This window comes from Apiospora phragmitis (genome assembly GCF_038363925.1).
Source record: "Apiospora phragmitis strain CBS 135458 chromosome Unknown utg000006l:1.0-5683423.0:1.0-5690449.0, whole genome shotgun sequence".
Lineage (NCBI taxonomy): Eukaryota > Fungi > Ascomycota > Sordariomycetes > Amphisphaeriales > Apiosporaceae > Apiospora > Apiospora phragmitis.
In genome coordinates this window covers 1,045,082-1,064,773 of record NW_027117404.1, presented here as the reverse complement: position 1 = coordinate 1,064,773, position 19,692 = coordinate 1,045,082, and the positions used below count along the sequence as shown (strand labels likewise).

General features: G+C 54.1%; 10 protein-coding genes across 10 annotated transcripts; 3 read left to right on the top strand and 7 right to left on the bottom strand.

Moving 5' to 3' along the window:
• Positions 1-41: 41 nt before the first annotated feature.
• On the top strand, positions 42-1,320 carry PG994_005629 (uncharacterized protein; the record flags this gene model as incomplete). The annotated part of the gene is made up of 3 exons (XM_066857038.1): positions 42-555; positions 600-738; positions 798-1,320. The coding sequence occupies 3 exons, from the start codon at positions 42-44 to the stop codon at positions 1,318-1,320; spliced, it is 1,176 nt and encodes a 391-aa protein (XP_066716307.1).
• Positions 1,321-1,509: 189 nt separating this feature from the next.
• Positions 1,510-5,212, bottom strand: PG994_005628 (sodium/phosphate symporter; the record flags this gene model as incomplete). The annotated part of the gene is made up of 7 exons (XM_066857037.1): positions 1,510-2,586; positions 3,008-3,264; positions 3,375-3,576; positions 3,646-4,526; positions 4,607-4,737; positions 4,825-5,044; positions 5,134-5,212. 7 exons carry the CDS (start codon positions 5,210-5,212, stop codon positions 1,510-1,512), a joined length of 2,847 nt encoding a protein of 948 aa, XP_066716306.1.
• A 1,353-nt stretch (positions 5,213-6,565) lies between these two features.
• PG994_005627 (uncharacterized protein) lies at positions 6,566-7,339 on the bottom strand (the record flags this gene model as incomplete). The annotated part of the gene is made up of 1 exon (XM_066857036.1): positions 6,566-7,339. One exon carries the CDS (start codon positions 7,337-7,339, stop codon positions 6,566-6,568), a length of 774 nt encoding a protein of 257 aa, XP_066716305.1.
• A 580-nt stretch (positions 7,340-7,919) lies between these two features.
• Positions 7,920-8,825, bottom strand: PG994_005626 (uncharacterized protein; the record flags this gene model as incomplete). The annotated part of the gene is made up of 1 exon (XM_066857035.1): positions 7,920-8,825. The coding sequence occupies one exon, from the start codon at positions 8,823-8,825 to the stop codon at positions 7,920-7,922; it is 906 nt and encodes a 301-aa protein (XP_066716304.1).
• A 2,668-nt stretch (positions 8,826-11,493) lies between these two features.
• On the bottom strand, positions 11,494-12,095 carry PG994_005625 (uncharacterized protein; the record flags this gene model as incomplete). The annotated part of the gene is made up of 2 exons (XM_066857034.1): positions 11,494-11,940; positions 12,018-12,095. The coding sequence occupies 2 exons, from the start codon at positions 12,093-12,095 to the stop codon at positions 11,494-11,496; spliced, it is 525 nt and encodes a 174-aa protein (XP_066716303.1).
• Positions 12,096-13,482: 1,387 nt separating this feature from the next.
• PG994_005624 (uncharacterized protein) lies at positions 13,483-13,710 on the top strand (the record flags this gene model as incomplete). Its single annotated transcript, XM_066857033.1, has 1 exon — positions 13,483-13,710. One exon carries the CDS (start codon positions 13,483-13,485, stop codon positions 13,708-13,710), a length of 228 nt encoding a protein of 75 aa, XP_066716302.1.
• Positions 13,711-13,952: 242 nt separating this feature from the next.
• On the bottom strand, positions 13,953-14,294 carry PG994_005623 (uncharacterized protein; the record flags this gene model as incomplete). Its single annotated transcript, XM_066857032.1, has 2 exons — positions 13,953-14,075; positions 14,202-14,294. 2 exons carry the CDS (start codon positions 14,292-14,294, stop codon positions 13,953-13,955), a joined length of 216 nt encoding a protein of 71 aa, XP_066716301.1.
• A 253-nt stretch (positions 14,295-14,547) lies between these two features.
• Positions 14,548-15,013, bottom strand: PG994_005622 (uncharacterized protein; the record flags this gene model as incomplete). Its single annotated transcript, XM_066857031.1, has 2 exons — positions 14,548-14,717; positions 14,767-15,013. The coding sequence occupies 2 exons, from the start codon at positions 15,011-15,013 to the stop codon at positions 14,548-14,550; spliced, it is 417 nt and encodes a 138-aa protein (XP_066716300.1).
• A 39-nt stretch (positions 15,014-15,052) lies between these two features.
• On the bottom strand, positions 15,053-15,469 carry PG994_005621 (uncharacterized protein; the record flags this gene model as incomplete). Its single annotated transcript, XM_066857030.1, has 1 exon — positions 15,053-15,469. One exon carries the CDS (start codon positions 15,467-15,469, stop codon positions 15,053-15,055), a length of 417 nt encoding a protein of 138 aa, XP_066716299.1.
• Positions 15,470-18,327: 2,858 nt separating this feature from the next.
• PG994_005620 (uncharacterized protein) lies at positions 18,328-19,472 on the top strand (the record flags this gene model as incomplete). Its single annotated transcript, XM_066857029.1, has 2 exons — positions 18,328-18,621; positions 18,684-19,472. 2 exons carry the CDS (start codon positions 18,328-18,330, stop codon positions 19,470-19,472), a joined length of 1,083 nt encoding a protein of 360 aa, XP_066716298.1.
• Between the last annotated feature and the right edge of the window lie 220 nt (positions 19,473-19,692).

The window sequence follows — 19,692 nt, the reverse complement described above, 5'->3', positions numbered from 1 at the left end:
AACGCTTCGGTATCCTTTCCACGCGCTTCTCTCCTCCCATCATGTTCTTCAGCAAAACGCCGCAGCCCCCCAGCCATCCATCGCCGCCGCCGCCGCCGCCGCAATCATGGGCTGAAGCGGTACAGGTCGGCGTCGTGGGTTTCTTGCTCGGCGGCGGCCTGTCGTTTCTCTCGTACCAGCACGGCTTCGGGGCTGATTTGGTGACGGCGTGGGAGGTGGTCACGGCCTCGGGACGGGTCGTTCGTGCGGAACGCCCTTCTTCTAGTAGTAAGGACACTGACGCTCAAGTGGGGGCCGATGATGACGATGCGGGGGATCTCTGGGACGCCCTGCGCGGCGGGTCCACCAATTTCGGGATTGTGACCGCGGTCGAAATGGAATGCTTTCCGCACCCAAAACATTTCCGGTGCGCCTATATGTTTTACTTGACGCCAGCGCGGCAGCCGACGCTTGAAGCGATGGTCAAGATGAGCCGCCGACCATTCGATGCTACTCCAGGAATGGCCAAAGCGAGCCTGTTGTTGATCACCTCATATGGTCCATCACTCACGTCCCGTATGTCCCGGTCAAGGTCATCGCCGTGTCTGCATCTTCGACAGGAGCTGCCGGCCAGGAGGATACTCTATGCGAATTTGTGGCTCCATGGACGCGAATTCCGGGGACGGAAACGCCGAGAGAGCTGAAGCACAGCGAGTATGCGAAGGAGGTGGGAGACTTGGCCTGCAACGACGGGTCTAGGTGAGTACTTTGCCTTTCAACCAAGAAAATATCCTGCCTCTGTACTTACTTGACTCTAGAAACTCCTACAAATCTATATCGGTCAAACTCGACCTGGATCTGCTCAACACTATAACCGACATGTGGTACGACCTTGTCCGCGCCACACGGCATCTGTCCGGTCTCACGAACACTCTCCTTTTCCTCCCGGTCCCATCTTGTGTGATCAAAGCGTCTTGCGCCCGGCGGAGTGGTGCCCAAGGCGGCACCAGAGCCGCCGCCGCCGCTAACTTCTTCGGCCTTCGTCCCGAAGATGGGCCTCTCGTGATCGTCGAGATCTGCCATAATTGGCACAACGCCGCGGACGACTCCGCGGCCTTCGAGGCGGTGGACGCCTTCTTGCGCGATGTCGACCGGGTCGCAACCGAGCGGGGCCTGGGCTCCCGTTGGGTGTTTCTCAACTACGCACAGCCCGACGAGAAGGTAATACAGGCTTACGGCGACGACAGGCTCTCCCAGTTGAAGCGTGTGGCGTCGCGCTGGGATCCCGATGGCTTCTTTCAGAAACGAGTGGTCGGTGGTTTCAAGATTGAGGATCCGTAATAATTAGGGGCTGAAAATTAGTGATATGCAGACATTGATGCAAAGTGTACAAGTAGTATCAACGCCCGGGATCTGATAACCATCTAGTGCTGGAAGAACGTGTTGACTCTGGAACAGCGAACGGTTAATTGCAAAGATGGTGTGAAATCCGTGAAAGAATACACCCTTTGATCGATACCAGTGTACATACTAGGGCCATGTGCTTCTACGATGCGAGAGGCCCTGAGCAACCTCCAATGCATGAAAAGAAGCAACTGGACGCTGATAAACGACACCTCTGTCTAACTTGGATGCTTCACTCATTTTCTGCCATGGTTCATCCGCAAGTAGCTTTTGGGACACCACCTGTCCCGCCTTCTCGGCCCAGCTCCGAGGCGTCTCCCCGAGGCTATCTGCCGCGTCCTTAGACGCACCGTAGCTTAGAAGCAGCTTCAACACTTGGGGATTACCAATCCTGACCGCAGTATGTAATGGAGTGACCAGATTGTAATCCGCCTTGGACGGGTCCGCGCCGGCGTGGAGGAGCACTCGCATGATGTCGACGTGTTCACGGAGCGTGGCACCGTGCAGCGCAGTGCCCCCGAATCTGTTGCCCGCCTCGTCGATGTTGGCGCCGCCCTGCACCAGCCCCTCGACGATTTCTTTGAGCCCAAACGAAGCCGCATAGTAGAGCGGCGTCGCATGCCGAGGGTACGCGTCCCATTTGAATATCCAGTTTGAGTTCAGAGTTTGGATCCACGACATGAACTTCGGTCCGGGTGTGAAGAACTCTGATATAACATGCCGCAACTGAGGGGTGAGGGCCGAGGCTCGAAGGTGATACGTCCAGCCTTTGGCGACATGATTCAGTAAGGGATGCTGCGCCCGGCGACGTTCCCAGTCATCCTGTGTTGTAGATGGGCCATCACTAAAACTGCCCAACAATAGGTATGCGAAAGAACACCGTGCGAGCTCTTCGTTTGCCCCTATCAAGTCCAATCTAAAGGTCGAGACCTCTGGGTTGTTCTTGATATCGGTAGAAAGCAGGTAGTCCTTCACGGACAGGTGGGCTAGCTTGATTATGCCGTGTTCCGATACAGTAAGGAGGCTTCCTCCGAGACTGAAGATGTCTTTCGGGTTATTGAGGCGAGATTCTTCAATTTCCTCCAGCTTCGTCTTGTCGATGTCAATCGCAATTGCTTCGTGCAGCTCTCTGAGCTTCAACGGGAGAGCTGCGAAGGCAACCCAAAGCAAGATTTTGCGAATAAGTAATGTGTCCTCCGCGTTCTGTTTCTTCAAGATGCGCTCGTAGGTTTGGAACAGTCCCCTTGACGGACAAGACCGCGGAGTTCATTATCGTGTGATGGCATCTTTTCCTTTTTCTGTTCCCTTTCTGGGTTTTTAGTTTTTCGATCTTTCGTTCAGAGACTGGTGATCCCGGGAGATAACGTATTAGCTGGCCTTTTTCAGTTAAATATTCATGTGATTATTTACGGCATTTTCGTTAATTTCTAAAGTCCAACCCATTTCCTTTCTTCTTTAAAAATACAAGAATGAAACTATTGATGCAATATAAAAGCCTATTACTACACATGCATGACTTGATAAACAGTGAAATGGATATGAAAGTTGGAAGTTAATAATAGAGACCAGGCGCTCAGACTTATCTTCATCAACTTGAAGGGAAGTGGGGAGCGTTCAGGATTACGCCCATAATAACACCAGCGATGGATCCGGCAACCGGAATGGTCGCGATCCAAGAGACCATTAGGAGAGCGATCCGTTGCCAGTTTACTGCCTTCGTGGTGCCGTTCATCAAGCCGACGCCCACCGTGGCGCCGGTGATGCACATCGATGTTGAGACAGGGAGCGAGTACTGGGAGAATATGAGGATAGTGATGGCCGCGCCCATCTCCATCGAGCACCCACGGCTCGGCGAGTGGTATGTGATCTTATTGCCCATGACTGTGGCACACACGTCAATACCAAAGGGAAAGAAAAGGGGGATGGGAAAGGGAGAAAAGAAGAAGCAGAAAAGGAGAAGATGAAAAGTGGAAAAGGTAGGATTTGCTGACCTTTCATGATGTTGTACCCATAAGTAGCAAGACCGAAGGAAATGGCCAACGCGGCCACGGCGAGCTGCCAGGTGTCGACGGGGGCCTTGGTAGACTGTGCGCTACCAGTAGACCACGCTTGGTATATGGCAGCCCAAGGCCCGACGGCGTTGCCGACATCGTTAGCACCGTGGGCGAAAGATGCAGTGCAAGCAGTGAGAACCTTTAGTTGGGTTAATTATTACTAATTACAGCGTTTGCAGGAACTGTATATTGAACTGGTACTACTTACTTGCACGAAAGAATAAGTATGTTCGACCTCGTCTGGGTATTTGGGCGCGTGAGCGTAGACGCGGTCCATGCGTCGGCCTTCAGGGGTGCCGCCGATGCCGACCTGCGCGGCATGGATATCGTAATGAGAGCCGTACAACAAGGCGACGACCGCCATGGCGGGAATCCGCATGACGAAGTTCTTCATGTTGTGGACCTCATAGATACGCCCTTCGCCCATGGGGTGTTCGTGCAGGAACCGCATCGCCCAGCCCATGGGACCGTGACCTTCTCGAAGACGGGCATGCAGACGAGCCTCAGCTCGGGCGACCTGCTCCTTGTACGCAAGCTGGGGCTGTAACTCCACGGCCTTCTCCTCCGCCGCCTTTTCGTTCTGGACCCCGTCATCGCGGTCGACGGAGGTGGCCGGGTGAGATGAGCTAGTGGTGGAAGCCGCACTGCCCTCACCCTCCTGGACGACAGCATACCTGGGCGCGACGGCCTGCGCCGACGGCTCGATGACCGGGCGCTTGAAAAGGAGAGGCCCCTGGACGAACATCCAGGACCGCACGCCGGCGTCGCGCTTGATGACGAGGGCGTGCACGTATGGGACGAAGAAGAGGACGGAGAGGAGGCAGACGCCGAAGCCGGTGCCGAGGGTGACGGCGGCGATGAACGCGGGCGGCTTCTTGTCGAGCTGGAGGTCGGGCGAGCCCTTGTAGACGATGGACAGGGTGCAGATGGTGCCGGCGATCAGGAACCACAGCGGGGAGCTGTAGACGGCCCAGCGCACGGGGTTGCGCCGCAGGTGGACGACGAACTTGATGAGCCCGAAGATGACGGCGCCGAAGCAGGCTGATATGAACGGGGCCATGGCCAGACCGGCGAAGATGGCGCCGAGACCTGTATCCATCCGAATGTATGTAAGCAAAGGGGGATGAGCTCAACCAGTGGAACCGTCCCGTAATATACATATGACGCACCTTTGCCCCCATTCCAACCCCACTGAACTTGCCCTGCCCCAGCTACAGCGACACCAACTCCCGCAACAGCCGAGACAAGCGAGTACGTAGAAGAGACGTGGGCAGAGTGGCGCGAGCACCACATGACCCAGCTGTTACGATAGCAAATGGTGTCAGCCATCATGGACGATGAACGGGAGATATGACTTGTTTGGGGCTCTCTGTCCATTATGACTTACATGGAGGCACCGGCAAGAGCGCATGTGAAAGCAAGCATCTGAACGCCGGGGTCGTTCCGGAACGCAGACGGCGGGATGATGCCATTCTTGATGGTGTCGGCAGTCCGCGCGCCGACGGTCACGGCGCCGAGGACTTCGAAAATGAAGGCGAAGACGATGGCCTGTCGGTAGGTGATCGATCTCGAAGAGACACTAGTCGCCCACGCGTTGGCCACGTCATCTGTTTCCCTCTCGGTCAGTTTCATGCAACTGTTTAGGTATATCTACCATGTGTCATAGGAAACGTGAGTGTTGGTAACTAGCACATACTTGCACCGTTGTTATAGGCGTCCAACAAAGCAAAGAAGGTGCCGATGGCGTAGATGTATGTGTACTGTTGCAGCATCATTTTTCCGCAATTGGCTGTCAGAGGCTTGCTCGCGTGCTAAGTGATCGATGCCTGCTGTTTAGATCGTTTTCTGTTTCCGTTCCTGGGTGGACTTGTAGCAGTAGGGGATGTTTTGGGCGGCAGAGGATCGACAGCTTTATATGGCGGGTGATCTCGTCCTGATTCAACATGACACATCAAACATGGTTCCTTGGGGAGCGGTTTTGCGACTGCGGATGTCTCAATAGGCAGTGGCGAAGCGGGATTGATATATGCTGCATTCGTTTCCAAGATATAGGTCTTCGCCTGCTAATAATACTCGATGAGGTCTAATTAGATTCGCTCCGATCCATGGCTAGCGTCTTGGTGCGTCACGCCTAAACAGGGAGAATTCAGTCACGAATCAGGACATATGCCCGCCGTCCAACGGGCGCGTCAGCCAATTGTTTCGTCTGATGTTGGTGGTATCAGCCCGGCTTGGCCGCTTGGGTGACTTCGGGTATAACTCTATTTTAATGACAAAGAAACGCTGACGGAGCTTAAAGATGTGGCATCGAATACCAATTAATAATTAACACCCCTAGCACCGAGCGATTTTGCTGGGCAGACCTCCTCACGTGGCTTGGAGCTCGCCACCGAGTGCTAAGCGGGACTGGACGGGCATGAACCGGCGGGTTGGTGACCCCTTGGCACATCTCGGCGGCGCTCGGCATGTTGTCTTGGTTTCCTTGACCGAGATAGTCGGCCTGTAGAACAACACTTCTACCCCACGTGATTCTCTATTCATAGCCTAAAGTATTTGATTTCAAAAGTATGTTTCCAATAACCATCGACTGAATGACAGGAGGCCTCGATGCCAAGGGAGGTATGAGCTGGGCCAAGCCCAAGCTCTCTCCGGTAATACTGCGACGAACCATTGAAGCATATTTCGTCCGATTCGATGCAACTCCCTACTTCGACCAGATCAATGCCAAAGGTCTTGGCCGTGCCGCGTGGTATGAATCCCCGCTTGTTTCTTTGCTGGAAACCGGCCTCAGTGTTACGGGTTGGTCGGAAGTCAACCATGTCCGAGACTCGGCAATCCTTAGGCCCTTCGGGTTACGACGGCGCATGGTCACTATAAATAGGCCGTGAATAAAGGCCGCTGGCATCCAGTAACGGAATTTGACATCACATAGTGGACCTCATATCAGGGTCTCTATTACGTGTTAGCTAATAATAGATGGGACAGGGGTAAAGGTGAGAAAGCGCATGTGAAGCAGACCGACTGTCGCAAGAGCCTCCAAGTCACTGTTTGACCATAATTTAGGATAGAGAAGCAGGGACGAGTAGTTACGAATGCCATCGGTCCATCTCATGAGATCCCCGTGGGTATCACCATGTTCCTCTATATGGTTCCAACGCATCATGCAATTTGCCCCAAATCCCATCATTCCACGTTCGGATCTCCTCCCATTCCGGCACCGTGTGGCTGTACATCATCAGCCAGCCGCCAATAATGATATCCGCGTAGTCGGCCTCCTTGCCTCCTATAAATGGGCCGTCGGAGAACCGAAAGTACTTCGCCACATCCCCCAACGCGGTCTGGAGCGTGACCAGGAAATTCTTCCGCGCCTCCCCACGCACAATGAGCTCGTCGTACGTCTGGACGCCGAGCCGCCGGCAGAACTCGGCCTGGCACCGCTCCGCCGTCGCCGGGTTGAACGGCAAGTCCTGGCTGCCCAGGGCCGCGCCCGTCTGGAAGACGGAGTCCATGTGCGTGTTGAAGGCCGCGTACAGGCCGACGACGGGCGAGGCCGGCCGGAACAGCGGAGGGGCCTCGGGATGCTTCTTTTCCAGGTAGACGGCGATGTCGAACGAGTCCGCCACGACGACCGCGTCGTCGTCGGCGGCGCCCGGGTCCCGGATGACCGGCAAGGTGTAGAACGGCTCGCCGTTGGCGTGGAAGCGCACCGGGTCCGCGCCGAGGCCCTTGCGGGTGGACATGACATCAGCCAGGTCGACCCACTGCGTGACGAAGTGGGCGCGCTTGAAGTTCAGCGCGTATCGGGTCTTCCAGGGGTTGGGTGCGAAGGGCCGGATGGGGGGGCCGGACGCGATGTCGTAGAAGACGATGGGGTCTGCTGACGACGTATTGGCAGAGGCCATTGTGGCAACCGGGCGAGATCTGAAGAACTATGTTGGCGGAAAGAATGGCGGAGGTAATGAGCTCGGTGAGGTTTGAATATGTAGGCTGAAGTATTAATTGCGCTACGAAGACGGGCTGGGGTGCCGGGATTTATAGTCTGCTTAAAGTAAGTATCAACAAGCAATTCGGTGTGACCTTACCGTCTACTGCGGACTATTGTCGTCCCACTTCGCCCGATTTAGCCCCTCGCCAATGGCTGGACTAGCCGAAGCCCCTTCGGTACACCGCGTCACGTGTATGATGGTCATCCTGACTCACCCTGGCGTACAGCTACTTTTTAATATTACATCAGCTCCGCTCCGTGTATCTGGTACCGAATACAGCCGCAGGTGCGAGGGTGAAGCCAACGCAGCAGCTAAGTTTACACTAATTCGTTAAAGAATAAACCGTTGTATTACTACTTTATCTTTGCTACGAATAATCTGGTAGTATAAAAATGGTCGCTATTCCATCATAGACTCCGATGATATATCTGGACTGTAGAAGCAAAATACAGCTTCACACAGGGCAAACGAAACGGAAAAGCACTCAAGCGAATTCTCACTTTGCTTTTACTTGAAGCTTGAACGAATCCAGAGTCCATCCGTACTTGGCCAACCCATATTCCTCGTTTCTTGCCCAATCCCGCACCGATTGAAGGTAAAGGTGATTCTCAGGATGTGGCTCATGCTTAGAGGCTGGTCCAGTGATGCCGAACCCTTCACGGAGCTTGTTGGTTGAGACGAAGACCCGCTGGGACCCGCCATGCTTCGTGTTCTGCTTGTTGAAACCGATCGACTTCATCATGGCTACAATGTCGTCCCACATGACTTTTTGGTTCACCGTCCATTCGCCGAGGATCAGCTCCAGGGTCTCCATCGCCCTCTTGGAAACCGGGATCCTCTTGGCTGCTGGCGGCGCTTCGCCTGGCGCGGCGCGCACCGGCTCCTTTGACGGGTCCGGAACTCCGCGGGTCTTCTCCTTTTCCCTCCTCTCCTCGAGGACCAGCCGGCTCGGGCGATCGACGGCGCCATCGTTAGCACTGAAGTCAACAACGGTGGCAGTCTGAGTGTTGGCATTGTTGCTGCTGCTGCTACCGCCGGGCCGGCTTCCGTCTCCTCCAGCGGGGGGCTCCGTCTCCGGTGTGCGCAGGGATTTGGCTCTAGCGAACAACGCTCTGGTTTCCGGTGAGAAAGCTTTCGCGGTCTCTAGCGTCTTATCCAGCGCTTCCCAAAAGCGTTCTAGGTTAGCCTCTGCCTCTCGGTTCGAAAGCCTGACTTCTGGCTTGAGTTTCTTGTTGTAACTGTACTTAAAAGCCTCTGCTTGCTTGGCCGCTTTCAAGAGTAAATGCCACCGAGACGTCTTGTTCTCGTAGTCAGCATCGTTACGGAGTACTGGACTTCTCCAATTCAAGTCTTTGAGCTTGCCTATTGGCGTTTGAAACTCGTCCTTGAATATCTGTGACATCTTGGGATATAAAATCAGGTCCTGTTTTGGGGGGGGGGTTAGCACCAAGTGTTGACATTAGGTTGGCAAAGAAGAATAGATCTACGTCACGTACATGTGGTTCCCTTTTGTAATGGCTGTTGTGTCTCAAGAGGAACTTGCCCAGTATTAGTCGTACGTCGATGGAAGCCGTGAAATCAGCAATGGATTCTTTGTTCAGATCGGAAAATCCGTTGGTGCTCCGCTCCACGATCTCGGCCATTTCTCCCGCAATGGTCTCAAACTGTAAGGCGTTGTAGAGAGCTTGAGGTTCGAGAACGACCCATAACATACAAGCCAGTCTCTGGTAATCGGAGGAAACCTGCGAGGTCTCTCGAACTTGAGTTACCCAACCCTTCTGGGCAATCCAGTGTTCGTACTGGTCCCACATCCGTTTGTTGCATTTCAAATGCACTTTTGCGGGGATTATCATACAGTCCGCAGTCATCCGCGATGCCAACCTCGCTACGCTCTGTTGATTAGTTCGGGCCAGGTGGGCAGGATATTAGAACCACACTTGCTCAAGAGTCGCATATACATGCGAGCTTCTGGCGGGAACTCGCCCGTCTCACGCTCCATTTTCAGATACTCATCCCAGTTCTCTCGCAGCTGTGTAACATATCGGAAACAAGACCTCCAGATCTCGTAGGTGATTATTCGCTGGACTATGGCGCTCTGAAGCTCATATGCGTCAAAGTTGTCCTCCCGATGTAGACGGCCAAAAAATTGCTGATTCCTAATCTCATCTGTCACGTCCTCGGGTCGACCAAAGTGTACAGCTAATATTTTCTTGTCCTTGTCCGACATTCCAGGCCGTGGCTTAGTTACCTGTCTGATTTGGCGCAAGTGGTGCTCCCGGCACTCTTTCATCTTTTCGGCGAAGATCCCTGGGCTCTCTCTCATGCCTAGGAGCTCGTTTTCCACAGAAGCCAGCCTGTCGTGTATCGTCTGCCTATGAAGTCCCAGTTGATTTCGGTAGGGGAGAATAATTGGAAATCCCGCTTGACAGTTCTCAATATACTCCAAAACCCTTTGAGGGTACCGAGCCTCGTTGGGCCCGGGCTTCCGGGTTCGCCAAGGCGCATCCAAGGCTCTTATCTGTTTTCTCATCTCCAGGGAAGCTTCTTCGTCCGGCATCTCTTCATCGCCATCTTCATCTTGAGACGGTGCTTTGCTATTGGACGTATCCTCGCAGGCAAGCTCCTTACATATGTCTAGTAGAAACTGATAAACAACCCTTGAACCTCAATGGACAACTCCGCGTCCTCTTTGGGGATAATGCCATTGGAGAGATTCCAGTCCGCTAACAGCGCTACGATTATACCGACTTTTGGATTGAGCATTCCTACCCAGTCCGCGGCCTCTTCTTGAGTATGGTTCACCTCGCCATAGTTGCTCAGCACGGGGTTAACCAGGTCGACCCATTCATGTATTACCTCTGCCTCTGCGCCATCCTTCACATCGATAGTGAGGCCGCAATGTCTCTTGAGCTTCATATTCCATGAATGGGCATCCCATTCTGAGAACGCGGTTGGGGGGTCGGCTGCTCTAGCGCGGATAAGCTCTAAAAGGCGTTTGGATTCGAGTGTCTGTTCGATGCTGCCGTGATGTGAGGTAAGCATCTAGACTTTGAACAAGCAAAAGAGAACGTGTCTTTTTACATGAGCCGGGAGACGTTATTATACTCAATAATAGCAGGTTATGCTACGCCATACCGCGTTCATAGAAAAGACTGTACTCACAAGTAAGGGAACAGCAGCTTTTCCCGGTCAAAACTCCATTGGGTTTTCCAGCCATCGATTGACTGAGCCAGATCAGAAGCAGAAGGTGGCTTCATTGATTCCGAAGTTGGCCCCTTGCCGTTTTTAGGTCTCCACGGCGCAATCCTGTCGAGGTCTGGACGCTTCCCTGATGAGAGCCTCTCCACCGCCTTCTCATTTCCCTTCCGTTTTCCCTTCCCCTTTCCCTTCCCCTTTCCCTTCCCCTTTCCCTTCCCCTTTCCCTTCCCCTTTCCCCTTGCCCTTGCCCTTTTCTTGGGGCGCATCTGAAGCCTTGTTTTTAGGCCAGTGTCGTCTGAGTAGTCCGCGTCGCCGGGGCGAATCCAAGCCCTGCCATTTTTCAATAATTTTCTGCGCGTTGTCCTCATAATAGTGATTCAATTTGCGCCATGATTTGACGCTGTCACGGGACCCGGGAAGAAACCGCTGTTTACTCTTGGTGCTAGGCATTTTACCTAGGGTGATGATATATCCAGATGTTGGTGCGTTGGAAACAGAATATTACGCGATGGTACAGAAGGCTTAAGAAAAGCGGACAGGAAGCCAATACCACAATTGCAACATACTTTTGTAATCCTGGATATGCAGGACATATTGTCTATGAGCCTCCCTGGATCGCCCTTTGGGCCATTAGCTGAATGGATGCCTAGTCTTTAATATAAACGTTTTCGGTCGTTCCCATTCATGCCAATATACGAAACCAGCCTGATAACAGACAAAGGAAAAGCCAGCAAAGCTAACAAACATGATCAAGGGGTTATAATCATCTATCATCTCTATTAATCGGAAGTCAGTGCTACTTAGCTGTTATGAAAGGTGAATATGAATGGAATGCAGTTGATCCCCCCTCTTCTCGGATGCCCATCGCTCCATCAGTGTTCGCTCTGCTTCAGTCTGCCAATCTCTTCTAGACGGCGTTGAAAGCCGTCAAAACTCTCCGTTGTGGGTTTTTCATTTGCCCTTAGACGGAATTGCGTATAGATGGTGTACGCAAGATCCTCGTCCAGGAATTTGTCTTTCGACAAGTGAAGCCAGGTGTGCGCGAGGCTCAGCTTTTCTTCCAGGCCAAACACAGGCCCCGGCAGGGTGGCGATGATCCTTGACCAAAGCTCAGCTCCCTCGAGTGTAGTATCCAGGTTCAGTAACCGATACGACAGCGTCTCGTCCACGGCGCCAACCGGGTTCCACTCCACTTCTTGGTTGAGCCGCTTGCACCAACGATTCAGGATCGCCAGGCGTCTCAAAGAGGGCTCTTTTTTCCCGTCCTCGTCCTTGCCCTTGGAGTCTTCATTGACACAGTCTTTACAAAGCTTGCCAACCTTCAGGGGAAAGCTGGGGCGTAGCCTAATAGTGTACAATAGTATTGTGCATAGGGGCTGTTCTCGAATATACAGACAGCACCGGCGGCCTTTTCCAAGACTCGCTGGTCTGAATGTTGGCATGTATATGTCGACTCGACCAAGTTTACGCACATATTGGATGCTCTACTTACCAACGTCCGTGAAAGCTGGCCGTGATATTTACTGTGCCTATGGAAGACCCTATTTCATACATATATATATATATATATTTATATATTGACTTTCTCAATATTGGTGTTTGGATAGAAGCCCCTAACACAAAACCACTATCTGTCTACATTAGACTTGCTACAAAATACCCAGAATGTTCCTCAGCTCGAGCCAATGACATTGTTATACACTGAGTGCAAACAAAGAAAGGGAGTGATACACGGCTCAAGATCCGAAGAAACAATGACTACATAGCAGTCAAGAGAAGCACGAGGTCCTTTCAGCACCTAGGCGCCAGCTAGAATTCCTGTTTGGAACCTTGTGGAAAAAGGGCACCTTTTCAGGATGCTTTTTTCACGCAAGAGGATATACTACTACTTAGTATGTAACCTGATTCGGAAGGAGGTGAAGCCGGGTTAGTCGCAACGGTTTTCAGGCTCACAGGACCGCGTAATGCGGTCTCTTGTGGTTCTACCAACTTTTTGGTTTCCTGTCCATCGTTGATATTCTGATAGAAGAGTGGTTCCAGGTGGCGCGACTGGAAAAGACTCGTTGGTTCCGGTTTTGGCTCAGCCAACATTAAATACGCGCATGTGCGGCTCTTGGCTACTCGATTCTGTGCTCGTCCGGCAAGATGACGCGGGCTAGATTGCTTCATGATGGCTTGGCTGGACGCTTCGACGGCTCATCGCCATCCAGGATCTGTCCAGCATCCAAGGTCGGCATCCAAGCATCGGCTGTGAATACCACCCCATTAGTTAGTTGGTGCATTGATCAAACTCACGATGGAGGCAGTGCTTGAGTGTCGCGGAGTTGTGGAGTCGTGCCGTATCGGATTGGGCCGCAGCAGCTCAGTTGGTTCGGCAGGGGTCATCCTTGTTGGACCATCTCAAACCATCAGGAAATCTCATCGTCGAAATTGCATTGCCAGGCACCTCGGACGAATCAATCATAATCATTGAGTTTTGAAGTTCGATCCATGCGGTGTTTCTCTCTTCGGCCTTTGTTGCTCTGGTTTGTGTACCCGTTTGTCGGCGTTCGGGAATGCATCTGCCTCAGCCTCCGATGAAGAGATCGATCTGTATCAGATGGGCCCCATCCTATACCTACCCCCCCGGTCAATATAGACGGTCCAGACCCCTCGTTCTTACTTCCCTGCCCCTTGTCAGGATAGCTCACGCAACCCATAACCTTGAAACCAAGCAGGGGGGCCACCATGTAACCACGAGAAGAGGCTGAGCGGCTCTGCATCTGGGCGCCATTGCGCGAAGTCCTAAAGAAGCTTAATCCTGACCACCGATCCCAAGATCGTCGATATCACTCCACTCGCCGACAACCACCCCTGGCAGGATGTTCAACGGCCATGGAACCCATGATCTCCTGTGCATTGTCGCCATGGCAGGGTCCCCTTTAATCCCGCCTTTGGAAGTTCGAAACGTGTCGAAGGCATCTCAGCGCAGCCGCCTGGGTGAGCTGCGCCTCGAGGTTCCTTTCGCAACGTTCGGCATCTGGTGTTACATCCTGAAGCCCTATCAGACGAGGTTCCTCCCGACCCATCTTTATCGTTCGAACCCTTAGCCTACGTACCATTGGCGTTCTTGATCGACTCGGCTAGCCTGTCGTCACTCGGCTATTCCCATATAAGGGAAACCGTCTGCGCGTCTGAATCGATCCTACCTTTTGCTTTTCGGTAATTCGGATGTCTGTATTGCCATTCATTTTCGCCCATCTCCCCGTCTTTCTTGTCTTGTTTTTAATGTGCAATATCACTAGCTGGCAGTGAACACATTCTCTATCTTGATATATATCTCCTAGGTCTCTCATAGATTTCGACGACCCTCCTGGACGGCGAACGGAGAGTTTCGTTCCTTTCCTTTGCGAGCATCTTGTCGTTTCCGGGTTTCGAATCTCACATACACCGCCGTGCGCACGAGGGGGATTCGCTGTCGGAGGAACAGGTCACAGCCACTCGCTTACGCCCACTGCCAGCTTTTATCTCGTCTCCCTTTTTCGACATTAACCCGGCCGACGCCAACTTATTCCACAATGAAGTACTTACTCGCTCTTACACAAATACTGCCCTTAGCTCTGGCCACCGGCGGTGCCATGCCAGCAGGAGGAGCCATGCCAGCAGGAGGAGCCATGCCAGCCGGAGGAGCCATGCCAGCACCGGGTGGCGGTGCTGCAGCTCCCCCAGCCGGCCAGCAACCGGCACCGCAGATGGTCGTCAGTACAGTCTACATTGCCGTGGCTTCTTGCGCAACCGGTGCGCCCGCACCTCCTATGCAGTGTGTTCCGTGTGCGGCCTCCGGACAGGCTCCTGCCGCTCCGCCATCCAGCAAGTCGACAAAGCGCACCTGCGGCGGAGGAGGATGTAAGTGTTCATCTTTGTGGTCATCTTTCTTGTTGCAGCGGCTAATAGTCCTCAGGTGATGGCGGTGGCGCCATGGACCCTCCAATGGCAGGCGGAGCAGCGCCTGCCGGAGGAATGCCTGCCGGAGGAATGCCTGCTGGTGGTGGTGCGATGGCACCTCCGAGCCATGGGGGAGCAATGCCTGCGGCACCTGCCGCAGGATGTGCCGGTCCTTCTTGTAAGTATATCTAACTGGATCCCATCGCCCCTTTCGAAAGTACTTTGCCTGCTAACCTCCGAGTAATCAGGCGGATCGGCCCCCAAAATGCCAGCTGGCCACATACCGGCAGCCGGCGAATCTCCGCCAGCCATGCCCGCCATGCCAGCGCACGGAGGCTCTGCGCAACTCCCTTGCTGCCCCCAAGGCATGCCCATGGCAGCGCCGCCCGCCTCCATGTGCCCGCCGGCCCCTGCCTGTCCGCCTCCCCCGTCGTGCGGGACCCCCATGATGCCGCCGGCCCACGGCATGATGCCACCGCCCGCGGCGTCCGCAGCTCCCCCGCCGGCTCAGGGCATGATGCCGCCTCCCCCGCCCGCGAAGGGCCACCCCAGCATGGCGCCCCCAGCCGCGGCGCCGCCGAGCGCGCCTAGCATGATGCCGCCTCCGGCAGCCGAGAACCCTCCCAGCATGGCGACGCCCCCGCCTCCGCCCGCGATGAGCATGCCCAGCATGGCACCCCCGGCAGCGGCGCCGCCCGCCATGTCGTCAGCCCCACCGGCCAAGGCCCCGCCGATGATGATGCCGCCTGCCGCCGCGCCGCCCGCAAAGGCCTCCTCGTCCGCCGCGCCGATGATGCCGCCACCGCCCAAACCCACCACGGTCGTGGTCCCACCACCCCCCATGGCCAGCGGCGGCGCGGCGACGAACACCACCAACCCGGCCAACGGCACGGTGACGCGGCCCACGCCTACGCAGAGCATCATCACGGCCGAGGCCTCGCGTCTTCAGACCTGGGGCGGCAGCCTCATCATCGCCGCTGGCATGGCCTTGGTCTTCGTGTAATGATGGCTATCGATGATGATGGATTTTTCCGGAATGGGAAAAAAAAAAATGAAATAAAAAGAAGCAATGTCCTTCTCGGTGTTTAGAGGAGTTTGGGAGAATATTTCACCGACGGCTAGGCCGTTGAATGGAAAAAAAGAGAACAGGCATTCTTACAACCATTGCACGCTCATTCCTCCTCCGTCCCTTAAAAAGGGGCACGATACCCGTTCGGCTAGAGGCCGACGCTACTTACTCCGTCACGATCTTTCACTGTACATATATATACGTTTGATACATGAACAGGGCTATAGAATAGTTCAAGCAATTGAAGCTATGGATCCCATGAATATGTACATTTACTGCACTCTCTCTCCTCTCGACCTTGCAATATGATGTCGACGACGAACTTTACTTGCATAGAGCACATCACTCTCAGGTTGTCACATAGTTCGACCTTGCTTACCAGGGACCGGTAATAATACGCAGCATAAAGAGTCACCGGTAAGGTGTAGCCGTGACTCATCAATCATTGTCGTACGTCTGAAAGTTTTGGAGCTTCTGCCTGGAGGAATGTTTTCGCAAGCAATGGAAGTTCCTTCGTCGTTCATAAATGTAGTAGTAAGCACACCTATCCGCCGTTGTCGGGCTGCGCCGCAGACGGCGTGCAGCCATATATGGGCCTAGTCGCTAGACCATTGCGCCTTACCCTCACCAACCACCCGAATAGAAACACATATATCGAAAGTACCTTTCAATCGCATTGTATATCAGAATTCAAACTCTTTACACTATTTCTCTACGTGCGACTCTTGACTGCCTTCACCAGACACGATGGATGGGCCACCCGACAACCCCCGTATCTGCTCCATAGCACAGAAACTATCTCCATTACCACCAGAGCTGATTGCTCCCATCATTGCTGACCAGCAACTACATCGTGTTCTGGAAGTGAGTGGAAGCTGCTACTCTTCCTGGTTATTACTACTGCTTTGTGAGAATATTAGCTAACAGTCGGATCATAGCTGTCCCTCGTCCCAACCGCCAGCCCGAGTCTTCTCTGGGCGATCAAGAACTCGCTCCAGTGGAAATGGCTATTGGTCTGTCAAAATGGCACCAACCAGATCGAGGAGTTTCGGCGCCTGTTCAGGTCGATCAATTTCCTGTCTTGGATTTGGTGTCGACAGGTAGCCATGCGGATACCCGCCATGGCTAAGCGATACCATCTTGATATCGACAGTGGAAGCAAGACGACATCACTCAGGCAGCTCCAAGAGGATTTCCTCTCCGTCTTCCTCGATCTCCTCCCTATGCCCGGAAGACAAAGGCGACTTCGGGGTTTGTGGTAGTAGCACGGATTTTCCACCGATTGCATGATGTACTGACTGGTTCAACAGTCGAGCGGAGCTCGAGTCGATCACACGGTTTCTTCCTAAAGACATCCTGACCCGTATTCAGTTTGCGGAAACTCCTGGAAGCATGCACATCTTGACGCTGGAGGAGTGCATGAGGTCTCAAGGAGTCCACGGTGGACTCTGCCTTGGCCGTGGTGAATCACGTTTGGACTACTGAGCAAGCCCAGAGCTTCTTGCCGTATTTGGCACAGGCTCTCAAGCTTCAAGGTCAGGCCAAGTCTCAAGAGCTTCTTCGCCTAGCTGATCTACACGAGGGTGTTTCGGACCGAACTCAAAGAGCCATTCGCTCCCCAAGGACTTCCGCAAGCTACGCAGCATGTTCTGAGCGGTCTGCGCCGCGACGCACAGCGCATGCTGACCAAGCCAATCTGCAACTCTGGAAAGGTACACAGCGGACTCGTGCCCAGATGGGGTCGCCCCTCGTACCGTTTCCGATACCCGCACCCGGCCTGGTCCCTGCAGACTGGGCCCTGCGACTCATCTGCCTGACATTGGAGCGATATCCTTTACCCGAGGGTGGTGGCACCGCTGGAGCTGAGAGCAGTGGGAAAAACCTGAGGTACCCTCCAGAATTACTACCGGACCTCCGCCAATGCATCAGTGGCTTGCCAAATATACTTCAGTATAGTGGCATCTCTGCTTATGCTCGATGTAGACAAGTGGGGGAGCCTTCGATTAATGTTGCGCATGTCAGCTATCTGAAAAAGACGGAAGAGGCATCGCCACATTGCTACACAGAGCTGGATTGGCTCGAGGCCCTTCTTCGATGTGTTAGCTGGATCAAAGGCAAAGCCCCAGAGCTAGTACATGAGAGCTTAAAGACTCCAGCTGACTGGGCCTATGAGGGAGCCAAACCTTTGAGTACCGGGAAGAGTATACAATCGTCTGGGGCTACCTCTCTGCTTGATTATGCGGCACTCCTCACTAAGGAGGACTATGAGACTTACATCGCTGGAGAGTCGGCCGAAGTCATTGCCCAACAGCTTCGACTTGACTCTTCATTGAGCAGCGGTGACTTGGACCAGCTCCCGTCGCTCTTGGCGCTCTATCTACCACGAATCCCCGCAGAACGCGCACGGGATATAGCGGCATGCTTACTTCCAGGGGTCGATAGATCTGTGCGGGAACTTATGTACCAAGATACGGTGAAGAAAGCCAAAGCGGCCATCCAGAGATCTCCAACCGAATGTGTATCCTACCGAGCGTCCCGTGGTCACACGTCTCGTCCTGTGGTAGACGAGCCAACGGCAGATCTTTCGGCAGAAGGAACCTGGGAGGCATTGCGCGACTACGCCGCTTCCAAACCAGGACGGGCCGCTGGGCCTTCACACTATTGCTATGTGTGCCGAATATGGCTCAGAAAAGCCCACAAGGTATTCCCACGCATGTGTGTACCTTGCGGAGATTTCAATATCGCCGAGTCAGCCGTTTCTCTTCCGCCCAACTTAGAGCTCTGCGGAAAAGTTGCTCTTGTCACTGGCGGCCGCATCAACTTGGGCTTCCACACTGCCCTCCGATTGCTCCGATGCGGCGCTACGGTCATCGTTTCGACACGGTATCCGGAAGATGCGGTTACTCGATACGAGAATGAGAGCGACTCCTCCGTCTGGAAAGACCGCCTCAGAATCATCGGTGCCGACTTCAGATCGGCTGGTGATGCGTTCCAATTGGTCGAGCAAGTACGAAACCTCGTTGGACAATTGGGGGAGTGTTGCACATACTCGTCAACAATGCGGCCCAGACACTCACCGACAGTGTGGGAAAGGAGCAGAAAGCCGTGTCCAGAGAAAAGGCGCTGAAAGGCCAAGCAGCTGACAAGCCGATGCTCATAGCCCACTCGTATGAGCCTAGAATACGTGGCGTTGCTGACCAACGCCTAATTGGATCCGCCAGCATTGGACCAACAGAACTCAGCAGTCACGAAACCAAGGGCATTATAGAGATTGATCCGAACGCTTTAGAAAGCCAAGCAACAGTCGCCGAGGGTGAAGATGGTCCATCGTCGTGGGTGCAGTCTCTGGCCGACATACCTTACGAAGACGTCATCTCCGCGCACAGCGTCAACACGTTCGTCCCGCTGATCCTCATCCGCGAGCTGATGCCCCTGATACGGCAGCAGCCGCCGGGCGCGGCGGTGCCCGCGGCCTACATCGTGAACGTGTCGTCGCGCGAGGGCATCTTCGAGAAGTCTATCAAGAGCCCGTCCAAGAACGGCAAGCACGTGCACACCAACATGTCCAAGGCGGGCCTCAACATGATCACGGAAACCGAGGCGAACCAGGCCTGGCGGATGGGGCGCGTCGCGATGAACACGGTCGACCCGGGCTACATGAGCGCGGCGCCCGAGTTCGAGCATGCCCACGGCGGGGAGAGGCCGCTTGGCTGGGAGGACGGCGCCGGTCGGGTGCTTTGGCCGATCGCGATGGGGGAGAAGTCGAAGCAGGATGGCAAAGGTTCAGATCCTGTTTGGGGGCGGTTTCTTAAGCATTATGGTGCTACAAGGGTGGATGTGCGATTGGGTCGAGGTTGAGAGGGTTGAGTCACTTGGATGAGAAGTGGATCGCTAGGAGAGGCAGCAGCAGACAGATTGAGCAAGTAGATGCACCAAGTAAATGCTACACATAGTGCACTAAAGCTACCAGTATCTTAGTGTCCAATAACAAGTCTCTTCTGCAACAAATTCCCGACATCCTGCCAGAGTGGTTAATGGGTGAGACTTGAATCCTCAGTGTGAGGTTCAGCCATCTCAT